Source organism: Miniopterus natalensis, chromosome 9 (genome assembly GCF_054644295.1).
Source record: "Miniopterus natalensis isolate mMinNat1 chromosome 9, mMinNat1.hap1, whole genome shotgun sequence".
NCBI lineage: Eukaryota > Metazoa > Chordata > Mammalia > Chiroptera > Miniopteridae > Miniopterus > Miniopterus natalensis.
Genome location: NC_142089.1, coordinates 47,614,000 through 47,632,556, shown reverse-complemented (window position 1 = coordinate 47,632,556; position 18,557 = coordinate 47,614,000). Strand labels below are relative to the sequence as shown.

At 43.5% G+C, this 18,557-nt stretch overlaps 1 protein-coding gene across 1 annotated transcript in view; it reads right to left on the bottom strand.

Moving 5' to 3' along the window:
* The window catches only part of ST6GALNAC5 (ST6 N-acetylgalactosaminide alpha-2,6-sialyltransferase 5), a 141,536-nt gene that overhangs the window by 11,026 nt on the left and 111,953 nt on the right, over window positions 1–18,557 (bottom strand). Inside the window, exon 3 of the mRNA XM_016216790.2 lies at window positions 4,622–5,031. Coding sequence (XP_016072276.2) covers window positions 4,622–5,031 — 410 coding nt within the window. The remainder of the gene's footprint in view (window positions 1–4,621; window positions 5,032–18,557) is intronic.

The following is an 18,557-nucleotide window of genomic DNA, read 5'->3' as shown; positions in this document are numbered from 1 at the left end:
TGCTGTGGACAGTAATTCAATTCTTTGGGGTTGCACTTCTACTTTTTTTTTCTTTTGGTGCTTATGGCATGCCTCGTTAGCCAGTTTCAAGCACCTGTCCCCAAGGTCAGACTGCCTGCTTGCCCAGCCATAGCACCACATGCAACGTGAATAACAGGACTGCAGAAAAGCTTTTCTACTTGCGCTGTGTGGCGTCCCTCTTTCAGAAGGAAGACTTTTTGTTAAGCAGCTTGCTTATTTCCATTTCACATAAAGGACAAAAAAAAGGGCATTTAAAAAAGTCCTTTCTTTTGTAAACACTTGATGGGAATGAGTGATTTAGTCATTCCTGAGTTCAGGGCTTCAACTTTCTAGAGCTTAATCCCTTTACTCATTTTTGTTTTCCATTCCATTGCACGCTGACCCATTACTAGCCCAGGAAGCACACTGAAAAGCTCCTGAAGATGAGAATACCCGAGTTTGTATCTTAACCAGTTTCTATTACGAACCCGCTGAATGGCCTGAGGCAGGCTACTGCTGGTCTTGCAGCCTTGATTTCCCACCTGTAAAGTGGGCAGGGGAAGCCCCATCTTCCTGGGCTCCTTTGAGGACTAAATGAGAGAACGCCATAAAAAGTATCTAGTCTGGTGTGGTGATACATCCAGATCCCTTCTTCCTCCCTGGGTTGCTAGGTTGGAGCAGATGAACTAAATAGATCAGCCATTCCCCTCGGTGCCCTTCAGCACCCACAGAGAAACTGACATCCTTCCAACATTCTGCTACTTGCTCTGTGTAGGAGCCATCATCAGTAGTGTCATCAGTAGTCCCTGCAGTAATCACAAAAGTCTGGAGCCTCCAGGCTACCTGTATATGAACGATTCCCCTTTCTTCTCACCAGGGATCTATTCATAAGACCTCTGGGAATGAAGGAGGGGGGATGGAGCCGAAATGACTGAATGGGAAGGGGGAAGGGAAGGAAGTGCCTTGTTTCAAATTAGAGCCTGTCTTCGCCTACGTGGCTGTGACAATGGGATGGCCGGCTGTTCTGTTCTCGGCTCAAACAGGGTGAATGACTAACTGGGAGGATAGGGAGCCCAGACCTGGGAATCACACCTGTGTCCCTGTGCTTTTAGAGTTGTTGGAAACACCAAGAGGCCTTTTCCCAGTGGCAGAAACTGGCTCATAATTTTGGCTTTCTTTTGTGTGATATAGTAGAGATCACAGCCACAGCCTGAAATACAGGAGGATGTGGCTCTACAGAAAAAGGTTTCATGAATAAAAACGGGAAGAATACAAAGTGGAATAGAAACTAAAGTGAAGAATTCTTTAAAGTGCCACTTAAAATCCCCCAGACTTTCTAAATAATAGCCTTTTGGGATCACATGCTATAGAAATGCAACTGCTTTGTGCTGTCTTTCTTTAAAAGACTTGAATTCATTTTCCCAACAAAGGAATCGCTACTGTTTTTACACTTAATCAGTTGTAATGAAGGAATTTGAAGAGCTGTCATGTGCTTATTAGGGAAAATTATCAGATATTCTTTTCTATGATGAAGTAACACACTGAGCTGATAATTCTATAGTGCACACTAAATTACAATTAAAGGCCTTTCTGCTCCACCAGAATCTCATTTATAATCTCTATGGAAATATTCTTCCTGCAGTTATTTCATTTATGCTTCCTTTATCTAATTACTATAATATTGGTTCTGAATCATATTTTCCTAATGTACCCTTATTCAATTATAAAGTTATTTTCAAGTACAGTTACTTTCTAATGGTAAAGTATACCACTTGGCCATCTATGTCATTTGTTATGCTTCTTAATCGCAGATTGTTCCTGAGTCATTTTTTTTCTCCATTTTTAAGTAGGGGAAAGCTTCTATAAATCAAATCTATTGAATTATTGTATTTTGTCAAAATACTAGCCTGAAATGAATGTGTTGATCATGAAATCTATAAAATTAAATATTCCATATTTTGTGTATCTTCAATACATGCTACATTTTTGTTGGGTTTCAAGAAAAGCATAAAAAGAGGAAATACTGTGGGACCCTGAATGTTTTGTGTTTTAATTTACAGATGTAGTTTTGTTCTGAAGGGCTGTTTCGGACATGGTTCTTTTAGCTTGGAGTAGGTTGCAGGTTAAGAATACAGACACATGAGAAAATTGAATCGATACTATATTAAGATAGTTTCCTAAAGGTAAGAGCTACAGAGATTCTAGAAGTCACGATGTACCTTAGCACCCTACAAATCCATAAGTGTAATTCCCCTGAGTTGGGACTAGGTAGACCCTCATAGATGGATGTCTACACATGAGGGGTCCAGTAGCCAATCCACAAAGATTTGGTTTCTTCCTTCCAGCTGGGCTCACCAGGGAGACAGACCTATTGAGCAACAGGTCTCCACAGGTCAGAATTTGATGAATTTAGTGAGTGTGATATGTCTTTATGTGAGATTGTTACCCAAAGGTCCAAGTGAACATAGAGTGGAATGACTAGTCACCAAATTACCAACTGAAAATAAATTCTTAAGAAGATCCAGAGCAACGTGTCATTATCCTAAACAGTGAACATTGCAGCAGTGTTTCAGGAATACTTAAAATTAGAAAACAACATTAAACTGAAAGGAGAGAAGTGTTTTCTATTGAAAAGAGTGTTTCTACTTATTTTGATTTTTTCAATCAGTAAAAACAAAACTGTAAATAACGCCCCTCATTCTTTGACCCGTATAAAATGCTCTCTTGGTTAAATAACTCATTCAAATGAGTGACAGTCTCTCTTACTTGTGGTTTTTTAAAGGGCAATAAGTGACTGGATTTCGTGGCAGCCGGTGATGATGACCAGGATCCCCTATGTGATCTACTGGTTGGGCTGACCAGGGAGGGAGGCCACAGTGCCAGCAGCCAGCTCCCCTTCTCCTCTTTCCACCAGATGTCACACCCACTCCTGCCTGGACCAGCTCTCAATGGTCACAAGGTTTCCAGGATTTAAAAAGAAAAAAAAGCTCTTCTAAGCAAAGAGCTTGGGAACATTAGGCTTTGGTCTTTCTTTAAAACTGTGTTCTCCAATAATGAGCTGCCTAAACTAGCCAAACAATGGATTTAGTACTTTATATCCTTTATTTTTTATCATATCTCTTTAGTTTTAAGATATGAAATTGACTCAGCAACAGCTGCAAGGGAGGGGATAGGTTACATCATTAGATGTATATTAATTATAAAAGTACATGTTTAGAATTAAGGAACAGGGAATTTAATTATTAGGTCAGTCCTATGAGACCTAGTCCCTGTGTCCTTCTCACATGTGAGGTCAAGTAAATTGTCCAAGGAAATGTCCAAGGCCACATGACTAGTAAGGGACAGGGTCCGAATTCCAGCCTAGAGCTGTGTAACTGGAATGCACTGCGCTGCTCCTTTTGATACCTAGCTGTCCTTGTTTTTCTTCCACATTTGGCCTGCATGTCTGCCTCATCTCAGGCCACCCCTCTTCCCCTACCGGCCTCCCCTTACTGCCTTAGGGACTTTTCTCCTACACACTTTTCTCTCCCTTTCCCAGGTTTGTTTTTTTCCTGGATAAATACTTCTTGACCTAGGTCTCAGATTAAATACATCTTTTTGAGAAAACCTTTCCCTCATTCCCTCATCTCCTAGACCAGTGCTTTTCAAAATATTTCAGCCGATAGTGAGAAATACATGTTATATCGTGATTGAGCATAGGCACATACATGTATGTGTATGTATGTATGGTTTTCATTTTATTTTTTAAAGTGTGTTCAGTGATTTTTAGTGTGTCCACAAGGTTGTGCAATCATCACCACTATCTAATCTTAGAACATTTTTATCACTTCAGAAGGACCCTCTTACATATGCATACTTATATATGTAAAGCCAAAACATATTATTTAATGAAGCAATACTTTGCCTTATTTACTATGGGTGGTGAATGCTGATAGTGTCTGTTCTATGTCATTCTATTCTGCTCTATTCCACTACATAAAAAAAAATCTTGCAGTGACTCACTACGTTGACTTCATGTCCCGTTACTGAGTTGTAACCACCAGCTTGGAAAACCTTTCCCTGGACTAGGGCAGGCCTCCCTGCCCTCAGGTCGCAGCAGCACTTTCTTCCCCCGGCTGACGCTCAGCACGCTGGCCACTCGGGGTGCATGTCCGCCTGCCCTGCGAGCTTCACATTCCAGGAGGGCAGGGTCCACGCCTGCCTCCGTTTGGACTGTGCCCCTGGTGCCCGATGCAGTGACTAGGTACTCGATCAATACCGGCTGACTCAATACATGTCTGCCTTTGCAAAGGAAAAAAACAAATCAACCCATATATTTCTTTTTGGTGAGTGTTCACACAAGACAAATGAAATGCGGCAAAGCTATTATCTCGCACTTGTGGCCAGTGTAAGCCAGCAGCCGTGGGCCTCTTCCTCCAAAATCGGGATTTGGCCCTGAACGACCCACACAACTGTCTGGCTTCTCCATGTCACTTTGCCTTTTGAGCTCAGCTCGAGCAGCCCGGCTTCCAGGAGGAACCTGCAGATGAGCTGTGCCCAAGGCCCGGGCAGTGGGCCACGGCATTGCTTCCGATGAGCCGCGCAGCAGCCGCTCTCCCCGCCCCCCCCCCAGCCCCGGTACCTGTCCTTGCCGGTCTCCCGCTTGAACAGCTCGTCGAACTGCAGCATCTTGCGGCGCGTGACCAGGAAGGCCCTGAGCCGCGGCAGCACCTGGCTCAGCAGCTGCAGGTGGTTGTACACCTGGCCCTTGCCGTCGCGCCGCATGTAGCCGCTGGGGCCCCAGAAGATGAACACGGTGCCCTGGCTCACGTTGAGCAGGTCGTGGCGGTTGCGGAGGATCCTCTGGATGCTGGAATGCGCGATGACCCGCAGGCTCGTGCGATTGCCCACGTCGCGCCCGTAGCCGCGCGTGGGGGCGTCGTTCATGCGGATCACGCACTCGGTCTGGTCGATGTGGGGGCCTTGCCGGCTGCGCAGCAGGTGCCCCGAGCTGGTCACCAGGGCGCAGTCCCTGCAGTGCATTTTCAGGGGCTGAAAAGGCATGGGAAGAAGGACACCATCAGCGGCGGCCCTCCGCTGGCCCCAGGAGTCACTTCCTTGCCTCGGAAGGCTGCCCAGCTCCCAGCTCCTCTCCCTCACACCAGAATATATTCCTTCTGCGTGCGCTGAACTCATCAGCACTCGCATCCTTACCATTCTCTTCTAAACTGGTGACAGGGAGCGTTGGACAAGAGGGAAAGAGAGCTAGCGTCCGCCTGTCAAACCCCCGGCCCCAGGCTTTGCTGACAACATTTCCCAGTCATCACGCCAGCCCGGCAAGGTTGCTCTTACTGTCATTGCACAGGCAGGGTGCTCAGACTCAGAGATGCTAGGACATTGGTCCAAGGATGCAGAGCTAGCAAGAAATGAAGCCATGCTTTCAAATCCAGGTCCTTCTGAATCCAAAGTGACCTCCAAATCCAAGAAAAGACCACACCACAAACTGCTGTGACACTAGCTCTAGTGCTCTTAATTCACCTTATAGAAAGTTAAGCATCTATCAATATTCTTGGATGCTTTACAAATATGTTTATCCCAAGTAAACACGGTCTGAGAATCACGTGGGAAAAGACACACAAATTGTAACCCCTCAGATGCTATAATTTTGGAATGACAATTAGGCAGTTACCCCTGCTTTAAGGGGAGAGGGAGAGAAATCGAGTTGGTCCATCTTTTAAAATGTAAAGAAAGCCTGGAGGTCGGAGCCACAGACCTCATCCAGTGAATATGTATGTGCCCTGGGAAGGCCTGGCCGTGTAGTGCCCACCAGGGACAACTGCAATGACAATGCTCATTTCAACACCCTGAACCAGTGATTTGCTTTCTGAACACCTGCGTGCTAACAAATTAAACATTCCCCTGTTCATGTTTAATGAGAAACATCTCTTAGTTGCTGTTTGAAGATAATCTAATTAGGGCCTGAGGCCAAGGCCAGCAAGTGCACAAGAAAATGACAGTCAAGAATGTTCTGAAGGAAAGCTGCTTTGTAAGATTTTCCCCAGAGCCTCTGCCCTTTTTCCCCGTTAACTCTGAACAGGACACACTGGCTCTCTGTACAGTCTCAGGAAATCGGATCTAATTTAGTGCTGCATATATTCAGTCCTACATTTATTCTGGGAGTTTCCTGAGCTATAGCTCTGTCTTCAGAACAAGACAGAGTACCTGAGGACAGCCACCTCATGGCATAGTGGCCAAGAGGGGATGACAGCCTTGTCTTCACCACCTATTAGCCATGGAACCTTGGCAAACCACTAATCTCCACAGGTCTCAGTTTTTCCATCTTTAACTGAGAATAGGTAATGAATGCCCTTATTTTACCTGGATCGAATTAAAATACAGTATTGGATTGAGCCATTTGAAATGGCTACTATTTGAGCAGCAAAAATTGGCAACTGCAGGGTGTTGAAGCTGATCCTTACCATAGGACATGGCACAGTGATCATTCAATAAGTGACAGCTGTTATTGGGATTATCAGCTCAAGTGGAAGGCATTGTAGATACTCACTAAATCAGTACTGATCACTTTGGGTTGGTAATTGACACATGGGCTTATGAAATGGCAATTCTATGTTTCACATTCATTCATCATTTGACATCTAATTATTATTAGGTGACAGAAAGTATGCTGGGCAGTAAGAATGCAAATGGAATGGAAAAGCACAATCCCTCAAGGTTCATACTTTAGTGAGGGATAGTGGGGTCAGTGAAGGTGTGCAATAAAGTATAACAGGGTGAGGAGGGGCTGTGCTAAAGCGTTAGTAAAGGGGACTCTGTAGAGCACAGCAAGGCTAGGGCACAAAAGAAAAAGTGGTTGCTTTGGCTAACATTTTCGAATGTTCTCTGTATGCCAGGTACTGTTCTGAGCTTTTCTGTAATTGCATTAATTCTTCAAATAACCCTATAAGAAAGATACTATATTATCACCCCTATTTTACTAATGAGAATATCAGTGGCTAGAAAAATGAAGGAACTTGCTCAAGATCATATTGTTAGGAAGTGGCAGAGCTGGGATGTGAACCCGGGAAATCTGACTGTGGGGTCCATGGATGCAGTGCAGTAGAACAAATAGAGTAAGTGTCATGGGATGTTTGCTTAACTCATTGCCCACCTCCTTTCCTCCCTCCCAGAAACTCAGCGATGCTATTTCCTAATCAGTAGTGGTGGTGGTGTTGTTCGTAGGGCACTGGGCTGGGTGGATGCAGCAAAGTGGCGAGGGCCTTCTGTCCACCCCCTCCATTCCTCGAAGCTCATTCACAGTAGACTCATCCCATTAGTCTTAAGTTAATGATGGTGACATGTGGCTAAGACCAAACTTTCCCTTTGAGGAAAACCCACATTATAGATACCCAGAAAGGAGCCCCTATTCCCCTCAAGAAACTGCTGGAACCTGGCATAGGCACCCCTTCTGAATTCCCTGGGTGAACTGCTGGGGGCAAGGGACAATTTCATCAGCCAATGTCATCTGCACACTGCATTGTGTGCTCATCCCCAGAAGTAAAGTCTCCTCCTGTCCCCATTTATCCCCGCTTTGCCCTCTTTCGCCTCGCCCCACCGCCTTCCCTCTGGCTCTCACCACACTGTTGTCTGTGTCTCTGTGTTATCTATATCTATATCCTATATCTCTATCTATATGTTTTTTTGCTTAATCCACTCACCTTTTTCCATCTAGCCCCCAACACCTCTCCCCTCTGACAACTGTCAGTCTGTTCTATGTATTTATGCTTCTGTTTCTATTTTATTTGTTAAATTATTTTGTTCATTAGATGCCACATATAAGTGAGATCATATGGTATTTGTCTTTCTTTGACTGGATTATTTCACTTAGCATAATATTCTCCAGATCCAGTCATGCCGTCACAAAAGGTAAGATTTCCTTTCTGATGGCTGAGCAATATTCCAGGGTGTGAATGTGCCACAGCTTTTTTATCCACTCATCTACTGATGGGCACTTGGGCTGTTTCCAGATCTTAGCTATTGTAAATAAAGCTGCAATGAACATAGGGTGCATATATTCTTTTTAGTGTTTTGGGTTTCTTCAGATATATTTCCAGAAATGGAACTGCTGGGTAAAAAGGTAATTCCATTTTTAATTTTTTGAGGAAACTTCATACTGTTTGCCACAGCGGCCACAGCATTCTGTTGTATTCTCACCAACAGTGGATGAGGGCTCCCTTTTCTCCACACCCTCACCAGCAAGCGTTGTTTGTTGATTTATTGATGGCAGCCATTCTGACAGGTGTGAGGTGATATCTCATTGTGGTTTTAATTTGCATCTCTCTGATGATCAGTGATGTTGAGCATCTTTTCATATGTCGATTGGCCATCTGTATGTCCTCTTTAGAGAAGTGTCTATTCAGATCCTTTGTTGATTTTTTAGTTGGATTGTTTTTTTTTTTGGTGTTGATTTGTATAAGTTCTATATATATTTTGGATAGTAACTCCTTATTAGATGTATCATTGGTGAATATGTTCTCCCACACAGAGGACTCCTTTTTCATCTTGTTGATTTTTTTTTTTTTTTTGCTGTGCAAAAACTTTTTAGTTTGATATAATCCCATTTATTAATTTTTTCCTTTGTTTTCCTTACTTGAGGTGATAGATCTATAAGAAAAGTCTGAAATTTTACTGCCTATGTTCTCTTCTTGGATTTTTATGGTTTCATGACTTACATTTAAGTCTTTAATCTATTTTGAGTTTATTCTTCTGTATGGTGTAAGTTGGTGGTCTAGTTTCATTTTTTTACATGTATTTGTCCAATTTTCCCAACACCATTTATTGAATAGATTATCTTTACCCCATTGTATGCTTTTGCCTCCTTTGTCAAATATTAATTGACTATAAAGGCATGGGTTTATTTCTGAGGTCTCTGTTCTATTCCATTGATCTATATGCCTGTTCTCATGCCAGTACCAGGCTGTTTTGATTACAATGGCCTTTTGTGTGTTTAGTTGGGTGACACTTAGGGTGACCAACTCAACCAGTTTGTTAGGGGTTGTTTGATTTTAGCATCCCGAGAAACCTCTACTCATGGAAAAGTCTACTCAAAAGTTCCTACAGCCCGGCCAGGTGTGGCTCAGCGGTTGAGCGTCGACCTAGGATCCAAGCAATCGGGGTTCGATTCCCAGTCAGGGCACATGCCCGGGTTGTGGCCTGATCCCCGGTTGGGGGCATGCAGGAGGTAGCCGATCAGTGACTCTCTCATCATTGATGTCTCTCTCTCTCTCCCTCTCCTTTCCTCTCTCTGACATATTTTAAAAAAAAGTTCCTACAAAGATGACAGTGGCATCTGCAAATAGCATGCTACTCAATGATGATTAGGGACAAGAGACCCAGGGTCTAAAGCAGGCTTATCACAAATCTAGTACTTGACCTTCTCACCTGTAAAACAAAAAGAGGACCAACCAGATACTTGTGACCAAATGACCTTCGTTCACTCAATCATTTAAAAGACATTTCTTAACACTTAATACACCCCTGAGGTACTATGTAACTCAGTACATTTGCTCAATAGGGTCACTTTGTAAGATTTCATTCTGCTGGACCTTAAGGGCATTGGAACCTACTTTTTCTCATCAGACTCACCTAGAATTATCATCCTGAATTTTCCAGTTTGATTTATAATTTCAAGACATTACGCTGATTTTCACAGGGGGAAACAATCTGAAGGAAGGTCCCAGCACCTCTTTCTCCCATGATTAAGTATTCTGCTGAAATTCTCAGAGCACAGGCTATTTGACAAGTGAAACCTGTGTCACCTTATGGAGATTCCAAGGCCTTCTCTCTTTATTCTATGCCCATGTGAGTTCAGATGAGGACCCTCTCAGGGAAGGCCAAGGCTCCTGACCCTCTGTGACCCTCACTGACCCTCTGTGATTAGTGGGCACCACCCAAACACACGGGGGTCCACCCAGTCCCAGACAGCCCTCCCCCATGCTTCCGGACCATCTATTTAGCTTTGAGGTATTGATTACCTTGGACACCAACACCCACTCTTTGAGTTGTGCAGACGCACCAAACAATGCAAAAACAAATGAAGTCTGAATTATGCCTTAAGTGTCTTTTGGTAACTAGTGCCAACAAAATGACAATAGCTGTTCTAAACATAATGTTATATTTCCCACAGCTGACAAGAGCATGTGCCAAAGGCTGAATCACTTCCAAAGGAGGAAATGAAGTCTGTTTTTTGCATTTGGAGGGACTAACGATGTCTTGGGAGGCAGAATGATTACAAATTATACAAACTGTGTGACCGTTTCTTGGGATGTGATACAGTGCTCTGAGAGGGCTGTGATCTTCCTCGACTCAGGACCATTATAATCCTTATTGTCTTACTGATGGGTGGAAATACTCATGCCTTGGTGAGTTAAGATTCCTCGCAGTATTTGCATGGTCTTCCCCTGAGCATTCAGATACTGGGTTGAATCGCTCAGTGGAGTGTGGGAAGGTGAAGTTTGGGCTCCACTAGGCAGCCTGGGAGATAAAACTCCAACAAGGGGAGGTGGCTCCCAGTGAACTCACTGCCCAGCAAGGTCTCTGACTTTCTCCTCACAGTATTCAGCCTCCCTGATTCCTGGGGACATTTTCCTTACAGGCTTATTTGGTGAGGTGCTCCATCCATTGGTGGGAAACATGGGCACCCAGATTAGGTCACTTTAGTCTTGGTAATCTGACCTTGGGAATCTCTCTTGCTATCTGATCCACAAAAAGGACTCAGCTAATATTGACTAGGTGGATGGATTGATAAATGAGTGAAACCCAACCTCTTGCCTTCTCTGTCCTCTGAGAAAACCTACCTCCTGAGACATGAAAAGAAGATATAATGTAGTGTCCTAACCAATAAGTTGCCCACAGACCCCAGCCCTTTGTATTAAGGCCATGAAGAGAAGGGGGACTTCATTGTGGAAGCCTCTGTCTGCAGAGAAGGAGGCTCCTGCCATTTGCCTCAGGGCAGCCACTCGGCCCAGGGAGTCATAATGGCCAGAGCCCAGGGAACTGCTTGGAATTAATGGCTGGCTGGGAAAATGGTCCAGGACACAGTAAGGGCCATTAAGCGCAGCCAGTTATTAATCCCCAGTAAGAGCTTGATGCCAAGGTCATTAGAGCTGTTGTGAGGTGAAAAATGCCCAGGAAAATCTACAGCACACAGAGGAGTTACCCACCCTCCAACCCACTGATGCTTAGAGCTGCAGGCCAGGCCCCAAGAGCGTGTGGTACAGGAGCCTGTGAGAGGCAGGGTGGCTGGCTCTCTAGATGAGGAGCATGTGTACATGCACACACACGTGCAAACACAAAGCTTAACACTCGATTTTTGCTGTCACTTTTGCTTTATAGTAATGTGTAAGCATTTGTCACTATCCCAGTACCTAAGACAGTGTCTGCAACTTAGCGAGGGCTTGTGAATGTTTTAAGATGTTTTAAAAGGTGAGAATGAGTCTCTTCCCTCACCATCCCACCCCCTTTTAAACCTACCCCCCCAAAAAATCAGGGAATAGGGGAGCATGACAACTTTCATCACAACTTATTCCTTTGGGCTGCAGTGACAGGAGCAATCCCTGCTTGACAAAGCATGCTCGAGGAATCAAGGTCTGGTTTCTGCCACAGCCCAGAGAGCAAGAGCAGAAGGAATTCTCCCCGTGACCCAGCTGATGCCTCCAGAGCTTTTCTTAACAGAACAGACCAGGCCAAGTCAAATTAAACTTGACACCTAACACACCCAGTGATGTCCTTGCAAACATTTGTAGCACAGCAATCTCAGGCTTCACTTTTCAAAATTCTGATTTATTTGGCAGAGGGAAAGGTACCTCAGAGCATAATGTCCATTAGTTCAGTAATGAGACCAGTCTTGCTCTGGGAGCTGCCTGTTGGTCTGGAGCAAACAGAAGATATATTAAATGGCTTCAGGTGTTTCAACAATCTCTGTACTTTCCAATCTGATGTTTTCCTGTAATTACCGGGCTTTTATTAGCTGTCAATCTCAGTTCAGCCTGACACTGGATATAAGCCATTCTGGTTATTTAATGTGATTCACTGGAAAAATGTTACCCTTCTAAGCAGCTCCTTTCCCTCTTATTCAATAAAAAGCCCACCCACCAGCATTCACTGCTGAGAAGTCCTCCTCTCTCCCTGCAAGGCCACCTTCCATAATTTCCATCTACTGGCTGGCTACTGACGATGTGCTCTATGGGCCACAGACAGTATTGAGCAGTGTTTAAAGGACAGCCTTTGGAGTCACTGGCTTTGAACCTGCTTCTTCTACCCCTTAGGCAGATAATTTTGGGCCAAGTGGCTTAGCTTTTCTGAGCCCCAGTTTTTTTATCTGTAATCTGAATACTGTAGAGCCAGCTTCAAAGGGAAAGATTGCCATGCCATTTAATGGCGTACCTTCCACCCAGTTGCTCAAGACAGTTCAAGGATCATTCTTGATACCTCTCTTTCTCTACTCCTTACAAGTCATGCAATCCTGTTGGATCTACCTTTCCCCATAGATCCCAAATCCTACTACTTCTCACCATCCCTGCTGCCACCACCTTCATCAGGCCACAGTAATCTCTCTTTAACTCTTGCGGCAAACTCATAACTTCATTTCCTTCATTCTCTCTTTCTGGTCTCCATGAAACTCCTGAGGTGTCCTTTAATATATAAATCAGACCACGTCACTCATCTGCTTAAATCCTCCAGGGGCTTCCTGTTGCACTGAGAATGAGAAATCAGACTCTTGATCAAACTCTTTATTTACCATGGTCCTCAGGACCTGCAGTTTCTATCCTGTCTATCTCTCCAGCATCATCTTGTACAGAGCTCTCCATTTCTCCACTGCTTGCTGTCTGATGTGATTAATATGAGCTATTCCCCCACCCAGGCCACTCTTCTTCTGATCTTTGCATGACCACTCCTTCCCGTTCTTCAGGTGTTACCTTCAGTCTCTCAAGTAGGCCTTCCCTGACCCTTAAATCCACACTGCTCTCCTTTTCTATCTCCTGTTTTCCTGATTAATTTTTTTAAACTCATGTATCACTACCTAAATAATCTTAATGATGGCTTGTGTGTTTATATGTTTATTGCCTTTCTCCTATATTAGGATGGAAGCTCCATGAAAGAAAGGCCACACTGTATCTTCAAGACCAAGAACAGTGCACAGCACAAAGAAGGAGTTCATCAAACATTTTTGAGTAAATAGCATTCAGCCATAAAAACTAAGGAAATTCTGCAATTTATGACAACCTGGAGGACACTATGCTAAGTGAAATAAGCCAGATAAAGACAAATATTGTATGATCTAATTCACTTAAAAAATCTAAAAATGTCAAACTCATAGAAAGAGAGTATAATGGTGTTGCCAGGGCCCTGGTTGAGGGAAATGAACAGATGTTGGTACATACATTCATTTATAAGATAAATAAATTCTGGGGATCTAATGTATAGCGTGGTGACTATAGTTAATAATATGGTATTGTATACTTGAAATTTGCTAAGGGAGTAGACCTTAAGCATTTTCACCACACACACACAACACACACACACAGTAACAACATGAGGGGATAATATGTTAATTAACTTGATTGTGGTAATCATTTCACAATGTGCATGTATATCAATCATCACATTATTCACTTTAAATATACACAATTTTATTTGTCAATTATACCTCAGTAAAGTGGGGAAAGAAATGAACAGATTTTGATAACTAAAGTTGGAAAATTCACCTTACCTCGTTGATTATAACAAAGTGAGTTCCATGGAATTATTGAATAACATTCTTGGCAGAAATATCAGTGATTATCTCTGCCAAAAATCCTAAGAGTATGGGTCCCAGACCAGCAGCAATAAGAAAGTCTAGGAACTTGCCAGAAATGCAAATCCTCAGGCCCTACCCTAAACCTTCTGAACCCAATGTTCTGAGGTGGGCCCCAGCAATTCGTGTTTTAAAAAGTCCTTCAGGTGATTCTGATGCATCCTCCAGGATGAGAACCCCTGGACCAGGCCAGTACCCCATTTTACAAAGGAAGAAGCTGAAACTCTCAGGAGGTTATGTGATTTGCTCAAGGTCACATGCAAAGGGCAGCACCTGAGATAACCCCAGGTTTCCTAACTCTTAGATACCTAAGAAAACCCACCTATGTCCATACACTGTTCAAAGTCACTGGGGACTCACCAAAGGAAAAGCATGAATTGATAGGGCCCTTAAGATGGAACCTACAAATGGAAGTGGTATGGTGGAGTTGGATAAGTAAGAACATCCCTTACTTGACATGCCATGCTCAGCAGGGCTGCCTACATCTGCACCACCTGCCTGCTTATTTGGAATAAGCTTATTTGGAATAGCTACATAGCATCTAAAGCCCCTATGACAGGGAATACACCAAATGCCTCTGTGCACTGTTGGGGCTGTTCTTGCCCCAGAAGCTGGGCTACTGTGGCTTCTCTCCAGCCAGCACAACCCCTCAGAGGTGTGGCTAGTGAGTACCCTACTGTCCCTTGTGGGTTAAATTGTGCTCTCCCTTCGAAAGGTAGGCTGAAGTCCTAAACCTCAGCACCTATGAATGTGACCTTATTTGGAAAAAGGGGTTTTGCAGATGTAATTCAGATGTAAATTAAGATGAGACCATACTGGATCAACATGGGTCCTAAATCCAATCGTTGGCATCCTTATAAGAGGAAACTCTGAGACACAGTGACACACAGGGAGAAACCATGGATGGTGGAGGCAGAGATTGGAGTGATGCATCCGCTGGCCAAGGAACACTGTGGACTGTCAGCAACCACCAAAGGCTGGAAGATGTAACGTAGAATTCTCCCTTAGAGCTTTCAGACAGAGCATGGCCCTGCCAAAACCTCAACTTCAGATTTCCAGCCACCAGAATTGTAGAATAAATTTTTGTTGTTTTAAGACACCCAGTTTGCGGTAATTTGTTCTGGCAGCTCTGGGGAATGAATCCACTGCCATCCACCCACCCACCAGTGTCTCCACCCACCAGAGCTGCTTCCTGGTCTCTCAGCTTTCACAATTACAGCTCATTCTCTGCGCAGCTGCCAGAGTGAGACTTTAAAGCATAAAGCCTGCCATTCCCCTACCCTGCTTGAAGAATGAAATCCAGATTCTTTACGTGGTTGGCGTCTTTCCTGCTTCATGCCCCTCACCTCTTTCTTCTCTTCATTCTCCAGCGCCATTGACCACCAATCTCCTTTCTGCCCCTGGGACAGACCGGGTGCTCCTTCTTTGTCTCTGGCTTTTGCTTCCGTAGTTATTCACATGCTTGGCCCCTTCTCACCTCTCAGTTCTCAGATTAAAAGCCTTCTACTCCAGGAGGCCCTCCCTGACTGCCCCAGTTGAAATGGGCCTTCCCCACTTATTACATAACAAAGATATTAACCAGTGATAACACCAAAGAAATGTTCAACTAAGGTGCCTGGCATGGTTCTAAGCACAATCCTGAGAACAGCTTTGAGACACAGGTTCTACCATTTTCCCTACTTTATCAGATAAGGAAATTGAGGCACGAATTCATCACTTGTCATGACCCTGTTTATTTTCTTCATATTATAATCTCTAATGATTTACATTTTTTCATTTCTTTCTTGTCTGTCCCCACCACTAAAACATGAGTGCCATATGGCAGGGGTCATGATATATGCATGGCATAGAGCAGGTGCTCCAGAGATAAAGAAATCTTTAATACCCCACTAATTCACTTTCTTGGCAAAAAGTAGGTGTTTTGGACAGGCATGGATGAGTTGCAAGGCAAACCTGTTTTCAGAGCCCGTTTCTTCTCTGCAATGCTAGTACAATGGTTGATGTTACGCACTGGCTCACCTCACAGCCTTTCAAATAACTCCCTGATGTGATTTCCTTCAAAGGTCACTTACATGCAATTACTTCCTCAAGGAAGAGATTGGATATAAAGTCCCCCTGTGCTCATTAAAACAAACAAAAAGATGCATTTTCATTAGCGAGAGGAGAGATTTAATGCTGCCAGACAGGCCTAATTCCACAAAGCTGGTGTCTTTGGCTTCTGCCACGTTTGAAAGGGCCCTGAGATAAATACAGCATGACCCAAATCTGGGAAGATAACTGAAAATTGATGGTCAAAGGCAAGTGAGTTATGAGAATTTGGAAGGTCCACATATAGCTCACTTAAGTGGGGGTCAGGTCAGGAGGAAGGAAGCTAAGGTTTCAATTGACCAAATGAGAAATAATATAATTGAGCAGGACATTAAACTTGTAGTTTTGAAGTGGTAAAGGCACTGTCTTGGGAGCCATACTTGGGTTCAAATTTCAGTTCAGTCGTTTATTGGTTGGTACTTTCCTATTCTCAGCTTCAGTTTTCTCATCTGTAAAATGGCCATGGTAGACACTTAGTAAGGAGTAACTATTATGCCTATCATAGCTGAATAATTATCGATACTAAAAGAACCCTTCTGGATAAAGTCTTACCCCCTTCCCCTCATGTCCACTCACTCACTGAGCCTGCTAACTCAACCTCCTTTATCTCTGTTGAATGTGATCATTTTTATCCATCTGTCCATGGCTTCCCCCACCCCACCCCTGGTTCAACCCAGCATCTTCACCCAGTCATTGCCCCATCTCTCACATCTATTTTTATTTTCCACACCAGGTAGAATGGCCTCTCTAAAATGTACATCTTATTAAGACATGCTTTTGTTTATTACCCCTAACTGGCATCCTGTTGCTTTGAGGATGAGGTCCTACCAGGGGCTTACCAGTTCCTGATACCTTGCCAAGTCCTATATCGGCCACCCTTTCGTGGCTCCCTACACTCCAGTCACACTGACTTTGGACTTTGTAGCTCCATATGGCTCCAAGTGGCACTGCTCATAAGGCTTTGCCTCAGAGCTTTTTCCATGCTTTCCCTGGAACCTGAGTTTCCTCAACAGTAAACCAGAACAGTAATACCTACTTTACAGAGCTATTTTTTGAGATAATAATAACATTCAGAGTTTCCCTTCCTTTTCTCCTCTCTCCATCTATAACTTATTCAAAGCATTATTTCCTTAGAGAATCTTCCCTAAACTCTAAGACTAGCTTAGCATCCTGTTTCTCCTTTTATTATGTTCATCACATCTGAATTAGGGTTCAATGTCTCTCATCCCCACGAAGTGGCAAGGTTCTTAAGAACTGGGTTCATGTTTCTGTTTGGGTCACCAAACACAGGTCACCACAATATCCTTAGGATCTAATATATAGTAGGTGTTCTATAAATATTTGCTGCACAAGTAACAAAATTGGTTCATGCAGGTGAGGGCCATTCAGAACCATAGCCTCTCCCAGGCTTTCTGTTTGGGTTTCCATTTCCATGTGATATGCCCAAGTGTAGACCAAGAGACAAACTTATTCAAAAGAGAATATTTGATTTGGGACAAATACTCGTTTTTCTCATAGAAGACTGAGTGGTACAAACTAAACTGATTACACCGAAACCTTACTTCTACTCAGTTTATTATCTAAGCATAAAAAAGTTTCCCAAATGAGTCATTATCTGAGGTTCTGGACACTGACTCTTGCCAAGTAGCAAATAACCAGATTGTGTCAGTGTTGACACTCTGGTTCAAGCTGATGGTTTGTTTATTGAACTGCCTACTTTAGGGGCTCTGAGAATAAAGGAATGGTCATCAGTAGCCTGGATACAACTCAGCACCCCAGCTGGAAACACATGAGTAAACAAAATCATAATTTTTCACTTTGCCAAGCTCAGTAAACACCATCGTGATGAGCTACCAGTGAGGCAGCCATTAGCTAAATAAATAAAGCACGAGGCTAGGAACAGGATCATCGATGCAGGCACAGTCTACTCATTTGCTGATGGACATTAGCTGTGATGTAGGGAGGTACTGTGCCACCTGCTTTAATTTGCTAAACATGATGCCTCCTCTGGGCCACAGAATGACTTACTTTGTATTAGTAAAAAATCAGCTTTTTTTCTTCTTTTCCCATTTCATTTTCTCCACACAGAGTTATTAAGTACCTACTGTCTGTGTAATGGAGCCTCTTGGGCAGGCTGCCCAGTATACAAGTGCTTTCCCTCCTCTGGCTGTACCTGAGCTCAGAGAGGGCCTCTAAAATACAAGGACGCTGGTTCCTAGCAAGAAGAGACAGGTTTCCCAGTTCTTTCAGGAGGCCTGGGAGTGGATGACGGTGGAAAGAATTGAGAGTTTCAGGCTATTTTTTTTTAGAAATTAGGAAGATTTTTTTACCCAGTCTTCTTTTTTTTCTTGATATCCCTGTTTTGGCTCCATTCATTTATATTAGAATTTTCTTTAGATTATGCTCAACCACATTAGTAAATCCACAACTGATCCCGATTCTCAGCTGCAGCGATCCACTCTATGGAAATGTCTCCCATATTCTGACTCTCCCTCCATCAGTTCCCTGGGTTTTCACTCCCTGGAGACCTGTGGTTTGTTTTCATTTCTATTGAGGGGGCCCATGAAAACCAAGTCTCATAAGTGCCCAAATAACAATAATGACTACCAATTTTTACAGAGAAACGTTTTATATTATT